Source organism: Balearica regulorum, chromosome 9 (assembly GCF_011004875.1).
Source record: "Balearica regulorum gibbericeps isolate bBalReg1 chromosome 9, bBalReg1.pri, whole genome shotgun sequence".
Taxonomy (NCBI): Eukaryota; Metazoa; Chordata; class Aves; order Gruiformes; family Gruidae; genus Balearica; species Balearica regulorum.
In genome coordinates, this window is record NC_046192.1 from 23,338,643 (window position 1) to 23,352,281 (window position 13,639).

Sequence of the window (13,639 nt, forward strand, 5' to 3'; positions counted from 1 at the left end):
GTGTCTCTTTCTAATAGAAGTATCCTCACTCGGAGCAGCCATCTGGCCCACAACATGGATGTTTTTTCATTAAGACCTTTTTTTTTTTTTTTCTTCCCTTTTTTTTCCCCCACCCTGTTTCCCATCTGGACAGTTACTGCACAGAAAAAAAAGGAGAAAATTGGGCAGCGTTACGGCTGACAGACTATTGCAGGGGACGGGAGCGGGAGGGCGCTGGGAGCATGCAGGGTTTGGCAAGTCCCAAGAAAACTTTTCCTCCCGTGGGGTTTCTCAAGAGGGGGACCACCTGGTCCTTCAGCCTCCATAAGCATCGATCTCTCTGTCTTCTCAGGGTTGTCCTTGGTGGCTCCGACCTTAGTCCAGAACACCAGGATCCCGTCTGTGACAAATTCTTCAAGGAGGTGTGGATTTCTACAGCAGCTCGCAATGCCACCATCTTCGACAAGGTGAGGAACGCGGTGCCTTTCCCTTCCCTCCTTCCCGCGTGCCCGCAGCAGATGCCAACGGGAGAAGCAGTGCGGGCAGGGTGAGGGCAGCAGGTCCAGCTCCTGGGGCTGGACCTTCAGAGATGCTTGGAAGGAACAAGTAGTGTTGGATGCAAGAGCTGTGAAAAAGAAACCAGAGTTTGTGCATCCTCAAAGTGTGACAGCAGCCCAAGAAGGTAGCAATTCTGATTTCTCCTCTTACTTGTTTCAGCTGTAGCTCCAGTGAACCGCTGCGGTGTACTTATGGCTTCTAGCTGGCCATAGCGTAACTGGAGTAGAAGGAAATTTTACTTCTGGTTTCTAATAGCCTTTGCAGTGATCAGAAAAGGGCCTGGAGCTTGCTCTCCGCCTGCTCCAGCCATATCGCAGATGGGCACGTACCTCTTCCCTCCTTGTTCTCCAGGCTGTTAATTAACTCGCTCCCATCCCAGGGAATTTGTATCATCAGATGTTTTGGTCGTTCTCGGGAGCTCTGCACTGTAGTGTTTCCCATGCACTGACATGCCACTTCGTTCTGTTTTGATCAGGTTTTTCGATGCCTTCCCAGTGACCAGGTGAATAATTTAACCCAACTGCGTGATTTCATCAACAAGCCCAAATTAGCGAATGATGATCCTGCAAAAGCAGCAGAAGAATTAAAAAAGATTCGTGGGTTTTTAGTACAATTCCCCTTTCGTTTTCTGGAGGAAGAGTACTTGCTTCCCTCCGTCGGAACAAAGGAGTCCATGGTACCCATGGAGGTTTGGACTTAAGAAGATGCAGACCACTTTACATTTTAAAGTCTGGTTCTCTAGAGACAAGTTGATGAATGATACGGGATTTTGGGAAGCTTTTTATTGCTAAGGGAGGCAAAGAAGATCTCCACCAAGCTAATGTGCCTTTCTTAAGGATTTTGGTGGAGGAACTTGAAGCAAATTGACACTAGCAAAGGAGAGGAGCAGAAAGACTTGGAAATTATGGCAAATGAGAAGTTTAATCTCTGAAGGAGTTACTTCTTAAGACACATTCTGAGCACCTAAAGGAGGCAGGCCACTTCCTAGGACAGGAAACAAATGCCAGTCGATGTTGTTACTACTGCCAGCTGTATACCGTGGTGGCATACATACTGTGATCGTGCTGTGGCTGTGCAGGAGTTGTGGGCTGCGTGTGCTTCTGAGGCTTTCAGGTATCCTCGCCTTGGCTCGCTGGAGTGCCCCCACCATCTCACCCCTCTCATACGCCATCAGAGCACGTCGTGCAGCTCTGGCGCTGCCGGGAAGGGCTGTTTGGTGCTGCCTTGGGCTCTCCTACAGCTTGCCAAGCATAGGTGTTTCACTTCTTAAACGGAAACGGACTAACAATCTTCTATCATAATCAACATTTCAGTTTCTTCTTCCTTCTGGGGGAAAAAACCCTGTTTTTAGCACAGCTAGAGCAATCAGCAGTCCTCACGTGCAGCATGGTGCTGCCTTGGTCTCGCACAGGGCAGCCTCGATGGAGCCGGAGGTGCTGCAAATCACCAGAGTTTGCTGACCTTTGCAGACACGCAGCACATCAGTTTGTTCAAACTGTGTGTGAAGGCTTTCTCCAGGAGAGGATCAAGGTTTAAATTCAAGCTTTAGATCTCCAGAGCTGAAGGAAAATGAGGCACTGCACCTCATGGGACAGACATTTGAAAGCCACCGTGGGCCAAACTAAGTTTTGTGCTCCGAGTCCTCCATTCGTGCATTTATATTCTTTCCATCCCTTTCCTCCCTATTTAAAAGAAGGGAAAGGCCGTTAAGCTAGAGCTGAAGCATCAGGCCAGCCGTGCGCAAACAGAGCTGGTGCATCGCTTTGTAGATGGGGTGAGTGCCGGGGGAAGGGGAGCAGTTAGCAAAGCCTTGTCTCTGGTCTCCTTTGCTATTAGACCAGCCCCAATCTTGAGCTCCGTTGGGCAGGACGTGTCTTCCCAAGCACAGGTAAAACTCAGCATGCCTGGTCCTGTTTTCCATTTCTGCGAGACATTTTCCAAAGCTGTTTTGCATCTCACTGTGCAGCAAAGCAGCAATTTGATTCAGCACCCCTGTGCAGAACACTACCGCTCCTGGGTCGGGACCTCGCGTGGTGGGTGCTGTCCTGGCTCTTTACTCCATCCTGCAGTGAGCTTTTGTCTCCTGATTTCATGTCCAGCTGCAGTCCCGGGAGAGGTGCTCCCCGGCGGGCGGCAGTGCTGCGTGGAACACTAAGAGATCGGACCGTTAGAAACACCTAACGAGAAGTTGGGAGGCTGAGCTCATCTGCTGCCAGTGCATCCGGGGAAACCCTTTGTTAGTTGGGTTTGACCCTGTGCCCAGCTCTCCTCTGTCAAAAGACCAGGCGAGTTCACAAACAAGTTTTTCTTTTTTTTTTTTTTTTTTTTCCCTTTTTTTGGCTCTTCCATGGGGCTCTTCGGCCCCACAGTTTAGCCGATTGCCTTCTGTGTCTTCAGACTGAAAATAGGCACCAGGTAATTCTGTACCTGCTGCATCACCCGCGTGAGTTAATGACCTCAGACGTCCCTCCAGGGCAGCCCGACTCTCAGCCCCTTCCTACAGTTTCCACTGGTTTACGCTTGTGTTTTGTAGATGCAATTGCCAATTACACTCCTTTCTGGTTGGTGCGTCTGTGGTCTAGTTAGCCTGTTGGAGGTGCATGTGCAGCATTTTATGTGATGATCTTTGGTCCAGGGAGTCGATGCTTTTAGCTGGCATGCTGTAAGCAGATAAATATGTTCCCTTGATTTTTTATTTTTTTTTCCCCTTTTAAAAAATTGACCTGGGGTTATGCCCTGCAGAGCCAGAGCAATATGTGCCCTGCCCATTTGCAATCAAGAAAGATCTAAGGTGTCTTGTTATTTCACATCAGTGCTAGTTCAGGGCTTTTATCTCTTGATACGTTTTTAGCTGGTTTAGTTTGAACAAAGCTGCTAACTTTAAAAAAAAAATAAAATTACAGCCTGTCAGAGAATCATTGTAAGTCACACAGATCTGTATTCGTAGTCGAAAAGGAAGCATTCGACCCCATCACCCGTACGAGTGAACCTTGAAGTGCAAGACTCCTGTCATCTTCTAAGTGCTCTTATTGTCCCCATCCTCATATTGGCAAAGATTCTTGTCATCCTTAAATTATCTTTATATTGTGTTTTAAGGTGGTAGGTCGCTAACTACTGGGGCTTCGTAACACCAGTGGCGTTAAGTCCCTCTCTGCCAGGCTGCTTTGGGGAAAAAACACCCAGGTTCCGTGATGGCTGCTGGTCCCAAATGACACAGCAGAGCCACGGAGAAAAGATTTCATAGAATCGTAGAATGGTTTGGGTTGGAAGGGACCTCAAAGATCATCTAGTTCCAACCCCCCTGCTACGGATTTCATTGCCTGATTCTGTATGAAAAGGTGCTAATTAAGAAGGTCTTTCATTATTAAAATAGCAGAAGGGCCTCACATTGGCTCTCTGTCCGGGAGGAGCCACACTGAACAGCCCTTCCCTGTGCTGGTGCTAAATTCCGAATACCAGGAATTTAGTAGCGTTTAAATGCAAGCACGATGTGCAAGGCAGCCTCGGCACAGTGCAGGGAGAGCCCTGCGTCCCCAGGGGCTCGTGGGGCCACCGAACCCCCCATGGGTACGGCACTGCGCACCCCGAAGAGATGATGGGGCTGGAGCCGCTTCCAGTGAAGGCACGGCTCTTGTTGGCACCTGTGGGCTGTGCTGTTCAGAGCTGGCTCCTTGGGGTTTATTTCTTATATTAAGAAGTCTGTGAGGTTGAACACCTTGAGAGAGTTAATTTCTGCACCTAAACAATCACTACTTCTTAGTCCGTAATACCTGCGCGGGTTTATTTTTAGTACCTTCAAACTGGAGAGGATCGCGCGCAAACATACAGTACTGTAACAAGTGATGTGGATTCAAGCACTAGCAAACCCAGAAACATGACCTGTTTCTTGTGGCATTTATTTGTTAGAACTGTAGGAAATAAGATAACTTCTCCCAGGCTTAGACTTTGTTTTGTAGTTCGACCTGAGTAAAACACTCCTTTTTTTCTTTAATTTATTCCTTAACACGTGCCACTTTGAGAACTCACACTCCTTACCATCTTTTTAATAGTCTGATATTTTAAAATGTGTATTGTTGTATAGATGTTGGACTGGATAAATGTTTCACTGTAAAGTTAATGCATGGTTTAAAAAATGAGGGATAAAATGTCATCATATGTTGGAACTTTACTAAAAATGAACTTGTAGGAGAACCACTCCAGCGCTCCGTGGCAGACGCAAAGTGCTCGGCTCAGTTTCTGGTCTCTTGGTCTCAGTTTGTTGCCTGGCTTGGTGTGGCCTCTGCTGCATTAAACCCCAAACGCTCCATTTTCCTTTCTTTTGGTCAGGTTTCACAGCATGATTTCGCAATCCTGGTGCTGTCCCTGGGGGAGACCTCAGTGAGGGTTTTGCCTAGCTGGGACCCTGGCAGTAACAATTTACAATATCTTCCTTCCTTCCAAGGACGCATCCACGTACAATCAAGCTCAGATGTGGTTTGCTGTTGTTATTTCAGTGTAACAAGTCTTCTGTGCGCTTGCAGTTAGGACAGTCGGGGGGTTGCAATCTGTGCACAGAGGCTGCAGGGGGGGGGGGAGCATTTAAATAAGAGTCTGAACGGTCCTTTCGGTTCATTCCATTTCTTTCTCCTCCTGCCGAATGTAAAGAACCAAATCCATCCTGGTCTAAAGTGACACACCTCCATCAGCTGCGGGGCTCCTGCGCTGGTTTTCTGGCAGAAAGGACTTGGTCTGTGGGACGTGGTGTTGGCCAAGGCGAGGAAAGCAAGTGGTCTCCAGACCAGGTGTATGGGTAGAGGTTGGCATCTCTCGGGTGGCCCACAAGATGCGAATACACCATCACGTTTTGTGCCGCTCGTTCTGCAAATTGTTTCAAACAAGCAGTCCCTTTTGCACAGCTGAGATCCGGGAGCTTCGCAGAATTGAGGTTTAAACCAGGAGCGTAACGCCATGGCAGCGAATCAAGTTAAGTGTGCAAAATTAAGGTAGATCAAAGTGGAGCAGACCCACAAACTGTACGTCGACCACTGAATGCAATGATCTTCCCGGGGTTTCTCTTTTTTTTTACTATTTTTTTTAAATTTCCCTGCCTGCTTTCTTGTTGTATTTTCCAGTATTTGTGATTATTCTATTTTTAACCTTCCAGTATGTTTTCATAAAATCTCTTCCATGTAAGTAATTCCAGCTTACCTCTTTCCTGACACTTGGGAAATGAGAAAAAGTGTTGAAAGTCACAGTTCTGGGAATGTTTTTTGTTTGTTGGTTTGGTTTTTTTTCCGTAAATCATGTCTCTAGCTAAACTAAGCAACGAAAGGAGAGCTTCCACTTTGGGTGTGAGTGCAGGTCTCCATGTGTCTCTACCTTCTGACAGTGCAGTTGTGAACACTGAATATCCCTTCTGTGAAGGCTGCTGGAATTGAGTTTTGTATCCTTGTTTCTGCTAACGATCGCTTTCCTTTCCACTCCATTTGTATCTGGTAAATGAATGTGTATTAATGGACTGAAAATACAACTGATCATCATGCCGAAACGTTTGGCTTTGGTCTCATTTCTGCTTGTTTTGGGGACTGTGGCCGCATCCTGCTTGTGGGCTTGAGTTCTACCCATGCCTTGCGTTGGCAGTGCTACCCCAGCAGCCAAGATGTGATGGGAAAAGGCCCAGGACTGCCAAAAAAAAAAAAAAAAAACGCTAGACCTGAGTCATTTGGCTTTTCCTGGGAGAGAGAAATTGCTGAAGTGAAACAGTGTAGAAAGAGAAAATTTGACTTCCTAAAATAAATAAATTTTAAAATCCTGTTTTAAGGGAGTTTTAATAATCCAAAGGCATTATGAAAGGCACAGACAAAACCAGTCTGTTTCCAAAATAGAATTAACTTACCGCTGTCCCTTTTAACTTTCAGGAAAGGAAATTCGGCATCGAGAGGAAAAGCAGATTACTGCTGTCCTCCAGGGGCAGAAGAGATGAGTAAAGCAGCAGTGGCATTTCCAAGCTCTCTTGCAACCTGAAAACATATTAACTTCTCTGTTTCTTAGGTTTCATCTCCTTCCTCAAATGCCAAAGGGCTCTCTGTATCTTCAGAACTTCCAGATCCAATCTGCGCCCTTGATAAACACAATAAACTGAGATAAGGGAGCCGGAGCTGCAGGGCAGGGGCTGTTGGTGAAAGGCTGATTGACACCCTCAGCTCCTGCTCCCCCTCCGACATCTCTCGGCTAATTACATGCTTGCTGCACCACGCTTACGAGGTCTTGCAAGCAGAGATAACAGCAAGCAGGAGCGCTGCGGAGAGGTGCAGGCGTGAGGGTAACGCGGGGCGGGTCCAGTTGAGGTTGGCAGCCGTTGCTGGCTCCGTCTTGCCGGCATCACTTAGCTTCTGTGCCAGCAGCGCCAGGAGAGCCGTGTTGTCTCAGTGCAAGCTCGTCTCAGTGTGAAATTCATGTGAAACTAGGAGTGGTCCTGAATCTAGAGAGTTTAGGTGTCAGTTTGTAGGAAGGATCCTTTCCTACGTGATGTAGGAGCCCAACGTGAGGGCACTGCTCTTGCTTTTGCCGTCTTCCCTCTCCTACACGTAGGCACGCAATGCTTTGACTGGGCGCAACTTCATCCGCGTCCATCAGCCCATTAAAAACACAAGTGAATGGCGGCTTACGGGCTATAGCCGGTGCAGGGGAGGCAGGACCGTGCGGCCTCCGGCGAGGGCGATGGCAAAACTCCCTCTGACTTTCCTACAGCCAAAGCGTTCCCTTGATGAATGACTTGCACAGCCTCTAATCTGATGGCTCCTCGCTGGGCAGAAATGCAGCCCACGCGTACCCTGAGCACAAAGCGATGTTGCTGGTATGTTTAATCGACCTGTTCTTTCCAGGATGGATTTCTCCAGCCACCGTTGTAGCGAGGCCGTTCCTGCCTCCTCTCACAGGTCAGCTCCTCCATCGCTGATGTGTCTGCAGGGATCCTGCGCCGGGGGCTGGAGAAATCCTCTCCCCCACCCCAGCACCAAGCAGATCTGCTCTTTGGGCCTTCGTTAGCCATGCATTTATGCACTGAGCTCTCAATAACGTGTCAACTTTTTAATTAGTGCCGGCCTTTTGCGTGTATGAAATTATTAATACTCTTTAGTTATTTTTGTAGAGGAGGAAAGTAGGGAAGAAAGAAAGAAAAGGTTTTGTGAGTCGGGTCTAAAGGCACATGAAGAAACAGGTTTCTTCTCACTGCTAAAAATCAATCTGTTATAGTTTCTCTGCAATTGTGCCGGTTCTTCAGATTTTCAAGTACACACTCTGAAGCGCTGATGCAGTGGAGCGAAGGTTTTAAGAGCACTGTGAGTGAAATGCTCAGGTTTTTTTACTGGAAAAATTAAAAGTGACAGTTTCAAAATTGGTTCCACTGCTTTGATTGATTACTCAGAATATTTAGCTTAAAATGATTATGGCAAGATTTTCTACTGAGGCTCGTGGCTGGGATGGAAATTAATTTGGAGAAAGGGGGGGAGGTGTTCTTAAAAAAGAAATTGTGCTGCAAAGAAAACTGTTTATACCCAGATTCAGTGATGAATAATCTCTCCATATTCAGCCTGATCTGGATAATTAAACATCCTGTGAGTTCCCATTTGAGGACAAAGGAGAGAGGAGGTCAGGGAGATAGCGTTATCGTGGCTTCACAGGTTTCTATTATCTGGAGATGACCGGTGCCCAGCGGAAGCGGAGGAGCCGTCGGCACGCTGCTCGGGAGCTCTGCAGTGCGCTGCTGATGGCCTGTCCATACGGTACGTCCTTACCAGGAACCTGCCCTGTGCCAAGGGTTGTGATTCAACGAGGCAGAGGAGTGCTGGAGTCCCGCTGGAAGGCACCCATCGCGGGGGGAAGCCGGGGGAGGCTGAAGGTAGTATGGGCACAAGAGAAATTCAGGTAAGAGCTAGACCCATCTCTTCAGCTGGAGAAACCACCAGGGCCAAGCTGTGTGGTGGTTGCACCAGGGCTTTGGCACCCCTGGGTGCACCACGCTGTCCAGGCAGATGCCATCCCACCACGTTGGTCTTCAGCTTCTCTTATCCTCGCCAGGTCCTTGTACGCTCCCTTAAGTTCCTGCAAAAGGCACAGCTTAAAAGCAGGCGTGTCACACGGATGCTCCGGTGTCTCCAGATGGATGGCTGCTCTCTCGTTCCAGGTCCTTCCCAGGATGGGACAGCTGGGACCATCTGGGAGAGAGGGGACAGGCAGGCTGAGCAGTCCCCCAGAGAGACACCAATCTTCCTGGCTTCAGCTGCCCGCAGCTTTGGAGCTCTGTCCTCCTCCTGGTGTTTATCCGATTCCTCCAGTTTATTTCACAAAACAGGCAGAAAAGCATCTGTGTTCTCTCCTCTGGGTTGCTATCCTTATTTCATTCTTTACCAACCAAGCCTCAGTAGACTTGCAGGCTGGAATGTGCATGTTGTATGTCCAAGATAGAAACACAGAATGTATCCTTCAGGAGAGGACTCAGTCTGTTTGACCATCTTTTTTTTTTTTTTTAATTTAGATTTGAAAGATGGGTTTGAGACTTCAGATTTTGGTATTTTTTACCTTTTAGGATTTCATGGTTTAGACATGTTTCCTCTTGAAATAGATACATGGTTTATGAAATAAAATATAAAGCACTGTAATTTCAGAAATATGAACTAGATACCATATACAGAATTAATTTTAAGCATAGCTAATGGCTTGCTTTATACAGAAAAGCCCTATTTTGGCCAGTATCAGGCGTGGAACTGGGAAACCCCAGAAATGAAGGCAGCTGTAGCCACAAGCCACGAACCAGCACAGTACAGCAGCTGGAGGATGTTTGTCCTCAGGTGTCTCATGTCTTCTACACAGCAAATCCCAGGTGAACCCCATACACCTGTTAGGACTGTGTATTGACCAGCACATACTGACTGGAAAGAGTATAGCAGATACTGGCGACAGAATTACATTGTCTGGGTGTAACCTGTGCATTTAATTACACATAGGAATTTAAGCTATGTTTCCTTGGGGCCACGCTAAAATGTGATTTCACCAATAAGTCACTTTTAGATAATATTCAACCTAACTGCTCTTGGGCCTGCCACAGCCCGAGGAGAGCAGCCACGCTGCCGAGGCGAGCGCAGGGATGCTGGGCCAGCGGCCGAGGGATGCTGGGCCAGCGGCCGAGGGATGCTGGGCTAAAGCGAGCTGCAGCCCACGGCCCTCTGGGGACCGCATGATGGGACTGAAGTGTCCGTCTCTGCACCTGGTAGGACTCGACTTCCAATTTGAGTTAAACCTGCCGACGTTGGCTGTGGGTGGCGACATGCTGGGGACCTGGAGCGCTGCAAGGCAGGAGCTGGGAGGATTTTCCCTGGGTGCTGCTCCCCGGCTTGGTGGGGAGTCCCTGCTCTACCTCGCCCTCTCCATCCCAGCCCTTGCCTGCAGCGCTGCCCATCTCCGTCCCCTCCGGCACCAGGAGGGACAAGCTGGAGGCCCGATGCCACCCGGCAGAGACGCACGGGGCTCAGCAGCGATGTATCCCAAAAACGAGCTGGTGCACAGCGATGGATAAAAACTTGCCCGAGAAATCCCTGCTGGAGAGAGATGCTTTTCAGTGCATCCACATCCTCCCTGAAAACCCGGGCTGGGTGGCTGCGGTCCTCTAGAGGGTGCTGCGGGCTCAACCTGCTCACCCACAGGAAAGATGGGTGCCCACCTTACCGGGTGGCTGTGAGCCCCGACCCCCGGGGTGCTGGGTCCTGCCGTGCCCGCAGGGCCCGACGGCCACAGCTCCAGCACACAGCTCCAGCACACAGCCCCATCGGGCTCCCTCCTCCACGGAGGCTCCCGTGGAAGCCTCTCTTAAAGGGATGCAAAGCCCGCCCTGGGGTGCACCCCAAAATTTGGCCTTGCCGGCTGCACCGAAGATGTGCTGCTGCTGCGGGGGCTTGCGGGTCAGCACCTTCCCCTTTCCTCTGAACGTGGTCACGCCGAGCCATTTTAAAATGAAATACTACGTACACAGTGCTTGTTTGGGCTTAAATACATTCCCTGCCTAAAATGTGACTCCCAGAAGGCTGTGTTAGCTCCCAAATGACCCGCTGCAATATGTATCTCCACTTTGTTTCCTTGCAGACCATATCGGTATGACATCAATTGCACTGGCTAAGAATGCTTACAAACCTATTTCCTGCTGCAGGATGATCACATTATACACAATTACACACTCTAGGAATTTCTCCTGAGATTCAGCTGGGTACAGGCTGGAGTGGCGGAGGAGCCGTAGCGTGTGCGGAATAATGAATCATTCATTCAAATCTCCGAGCTGACTTCAAGCTCTTGGGCTGTGCGAGCGTGTGGCGAGCTGCTCTAGCTGTTTATTACCCCAAAAAAAGCCTGAATCATCTAAATCATTCCAACTTTGGTTTCCACTGTGTCTGTATGCTTTCTGTGTCTTGCCATTTCATCATTATTATTTTTATCATATCAGAAAAGTTTATGTAGAATTTATTCAAAATGTCTCAGCAGGAGAAGCCTCCCTGAGCTGAGATGTGCTGTTTCAAACAGAGACCTTCTCAGCAGCAGCAAGGTCCAGCTGTCCATGTCCACAAGGCTGCTGCCCTCAGAACAGACTCAGACCAGTATCACTTGTCCTGCGTTACTGGTGGTGATGGCGGCAGCAGCAGCGTTACGTATTTGCATTGCAGCGCCGTGGTGCGCCTTTCAGGATCCTGTGATGCTAAAGGACCTAAACCCACAGCATTTCCCTGCCCTGGAAATCGGACAGCCTTATATAGGACAGAGCCGATTGGAAACATGAAGATGCTACCTGTCCTCATGATGGGTAGGGATTTCATGTGCATGTGAGGGACATGGAGATGATGCATGGACATGATGAAACCCCCCAGTGAGGAGCACAAAGCCCATCAGGCCATGCTGACCGTCCCCACCGTGTCGGGCTGCAGCATGGAGTGTTGCAACACCCTGTGAAACTGAACTGCCACCTTCCTCTTCTGCTTCCTGGCCGAGTCACACCAGAAGCAGCTCTCCAGCTCTGCACCGCTCGCTCTGGCCTGGTGAAGCAGCCCCCCTGCATGGCACCATGTCAACTGCTTCCCTGAAATCCAGCTATATTTTATTCACTTTCATCATTATCTGCCAGCTGAAAAGGCTGGAGCATATTTGTTAGCTAAAGATTTCCTTTTAGGGAGCTGGCGGCAGATTATCCTGGCTGTTTCTAACGATGTGTAATCTAAGCTGTCACCCACATTTCCAATATTTTACTTCTGGTAAGGCTACAGCAAGGCTGGAACGGAGCCGAGGTGCCGCGGAGCCCTCCTCACACGGGATGGGACGGTCTCTGGGACCTCACAGATCACATCATCTCCACCCTCAGGTCATCTGAACTTACCTTTAGCTCCTTTAACCCTCTCAAGAATCATATTCTATTGCTTTCCTAAGGCGATGTCTTTCGGCTGTTTCTTTTCAAATAAGAACTAAAAGTCACATATAGATGTCTGGTTCTAGGATCTGCAAACCTGCTGAATATAGTGAGCGTTGGGGCAAAAATCAAGCGAGCCGTCTCCGTTCCCTCCCCACAGTAACACCCAGGCACGCTGCTTGGAAGAGCCGTCCTTTTTGAACGGGCCTGTACACTCTCCTTTTGTTCATAAATCTGTAAAAATAAGTTAATACGGGATTTACTGGTACACAGGCTTTTTGCTAGTTCTCTGATTTCACTATCCAAGTGTGTTTAGTGGGTGCCCAGCATCTTACTGAAAAAATTGAAGTGGACATTTTCCAATGCTACGTGAGATAATGTCATTTTGACTCTATATGCTTTTCTTTCTGATTAAACAGCTACTGCTGTTTGTGGTTTTACTGTTTTTAATCTGCACTCGGTATTAGACTGATGCGCTCATTATGTTCCCAAATGGCTTAATCTGCAATATCATGACCTGAAACAAAACACAGGCAATACTGGTAAGGGCGAACACGGCTGTTTTGCATGCCTGGAAGAAACTGTTGTCTTACAGTTGTTTTACAGGTTTTTTTCTCATAATTTTTAATGGGTAATTTCAGGTCAGCTGCATCTCCGCTCTTACACTAGCTCAAGTTAGAGACAGAAAAGAAAGGGAAACCAAGGTTGAAAGAGGGCCTGCCTCTTTCAGGAGTCCAAGTCTTATTTTCCAAAAGCAACCTGGGCTTTTAGCAGCCTAATTGCCATTGACTAGCAGTCAGGCTAGCTCTTAATTCTCAGTTTTGCAGAGGAAAAGGCTCATTCCCTTTCAGCAAACAGCCTGCATCAGCTGCGCCACTTGCGAAACTCACACTTTGCTGTACGTGTCATTTGGTGCTTCTGAGAGCATGGTTGCTCATAAAGTGCTAAATCCACCACCTGCCTATATAGAGGATAGCGGATTTTCTGTTAGAATATCCCTAACTTGCTTCTTAAGATATTGTGTAAAGCACTGAAATCTTCTTTAACAACTAAAAAACCCAGAGACATTTTGCAGAGAGGTCTCTTGCGGAGCTGTCGGCACCTCCCCTCTGTGCATTTTGGCGAGGTGCTACGGTACAGAGGGGATTTATACATCTGGAGATGTCTGCAGCTTGCTCTTGTCTTAAGGCTTGAGGATTTCCCTAACGAGTTTTAGCAATGAGTGTCTTTGGTTAGGCCCTGCTACTGATGACTGGCTGAAATCAGCGCACGCACTGCTCGTAGAAGGTGAGTTTTAGTATTTAATCCTGTGAGTATTTCCTTCCGACCGACACTTGGCTCCTACCAATATCTCTCCAGGTGGAAAGCTCCAGATGAACATCTATTTATTCACCCCCATCTGGGATCTGGAGGTGGTGGAGGGGGAGCTGGCCATATGGGATGGGGAGCGAGGAGAGGGGCAGGGGATGGATGTGGCAGGGCAGGAGGGGCTGGCGGTGAGACCAGGGCGGGCAGCGCTGGTGGGCTCACTGCATCCACCCGCCATGTGCCAACTGACCTCCGGACAACGCTGCTCACCAGCAAATCTGGCTCCGTATGTTCCAAATATCTCCACTGGATATCGCTCCGGTTTATCACCCCTGTCTGGCTCGTCTCACTGCCTCAGCCATGTCTGTGTCC

The 13,639-nt window shown here is 48.6% G+C and overlaps 1 protein-coding gene across 6 annotated transcripts in view; it reads left to right on the top strand.

Moving 5' to 3' along the window:
* The window catches only part of PLD1 (phospholipase D1), a 68,491-nt gene extending 62,427 nt beyond the window's left edge, over window positions 1–6,064 (top strand). For 4 of the 6 annotated variants that reach the window (XM_075761552.1, XM_075761556.1, XM_075761553.1 and 1 more), the window contains 2 exons: window positions 332–446; window positions 1,013–3,434. In XM_075761552.1, coding sequence (XP_075617667.1) covers window positions 332–446; window positions 1,013–1,237 — 340 coding nt within the window. In that variant the 3' untranslated portion in view covers window positions 1,238–3,434. Of the gene's footprint in view, window positions 1–331; window positions 447–1,012 lie in introns of all 6 variants that reach the window. The other 2 variants (XM_075761555.1, XM_075761550.1) reach the window with 1 other exon arrangement.
* The last annotated feature ends 7,575 nt before the right edge of the window (window positions 6,065–13,639 follow it).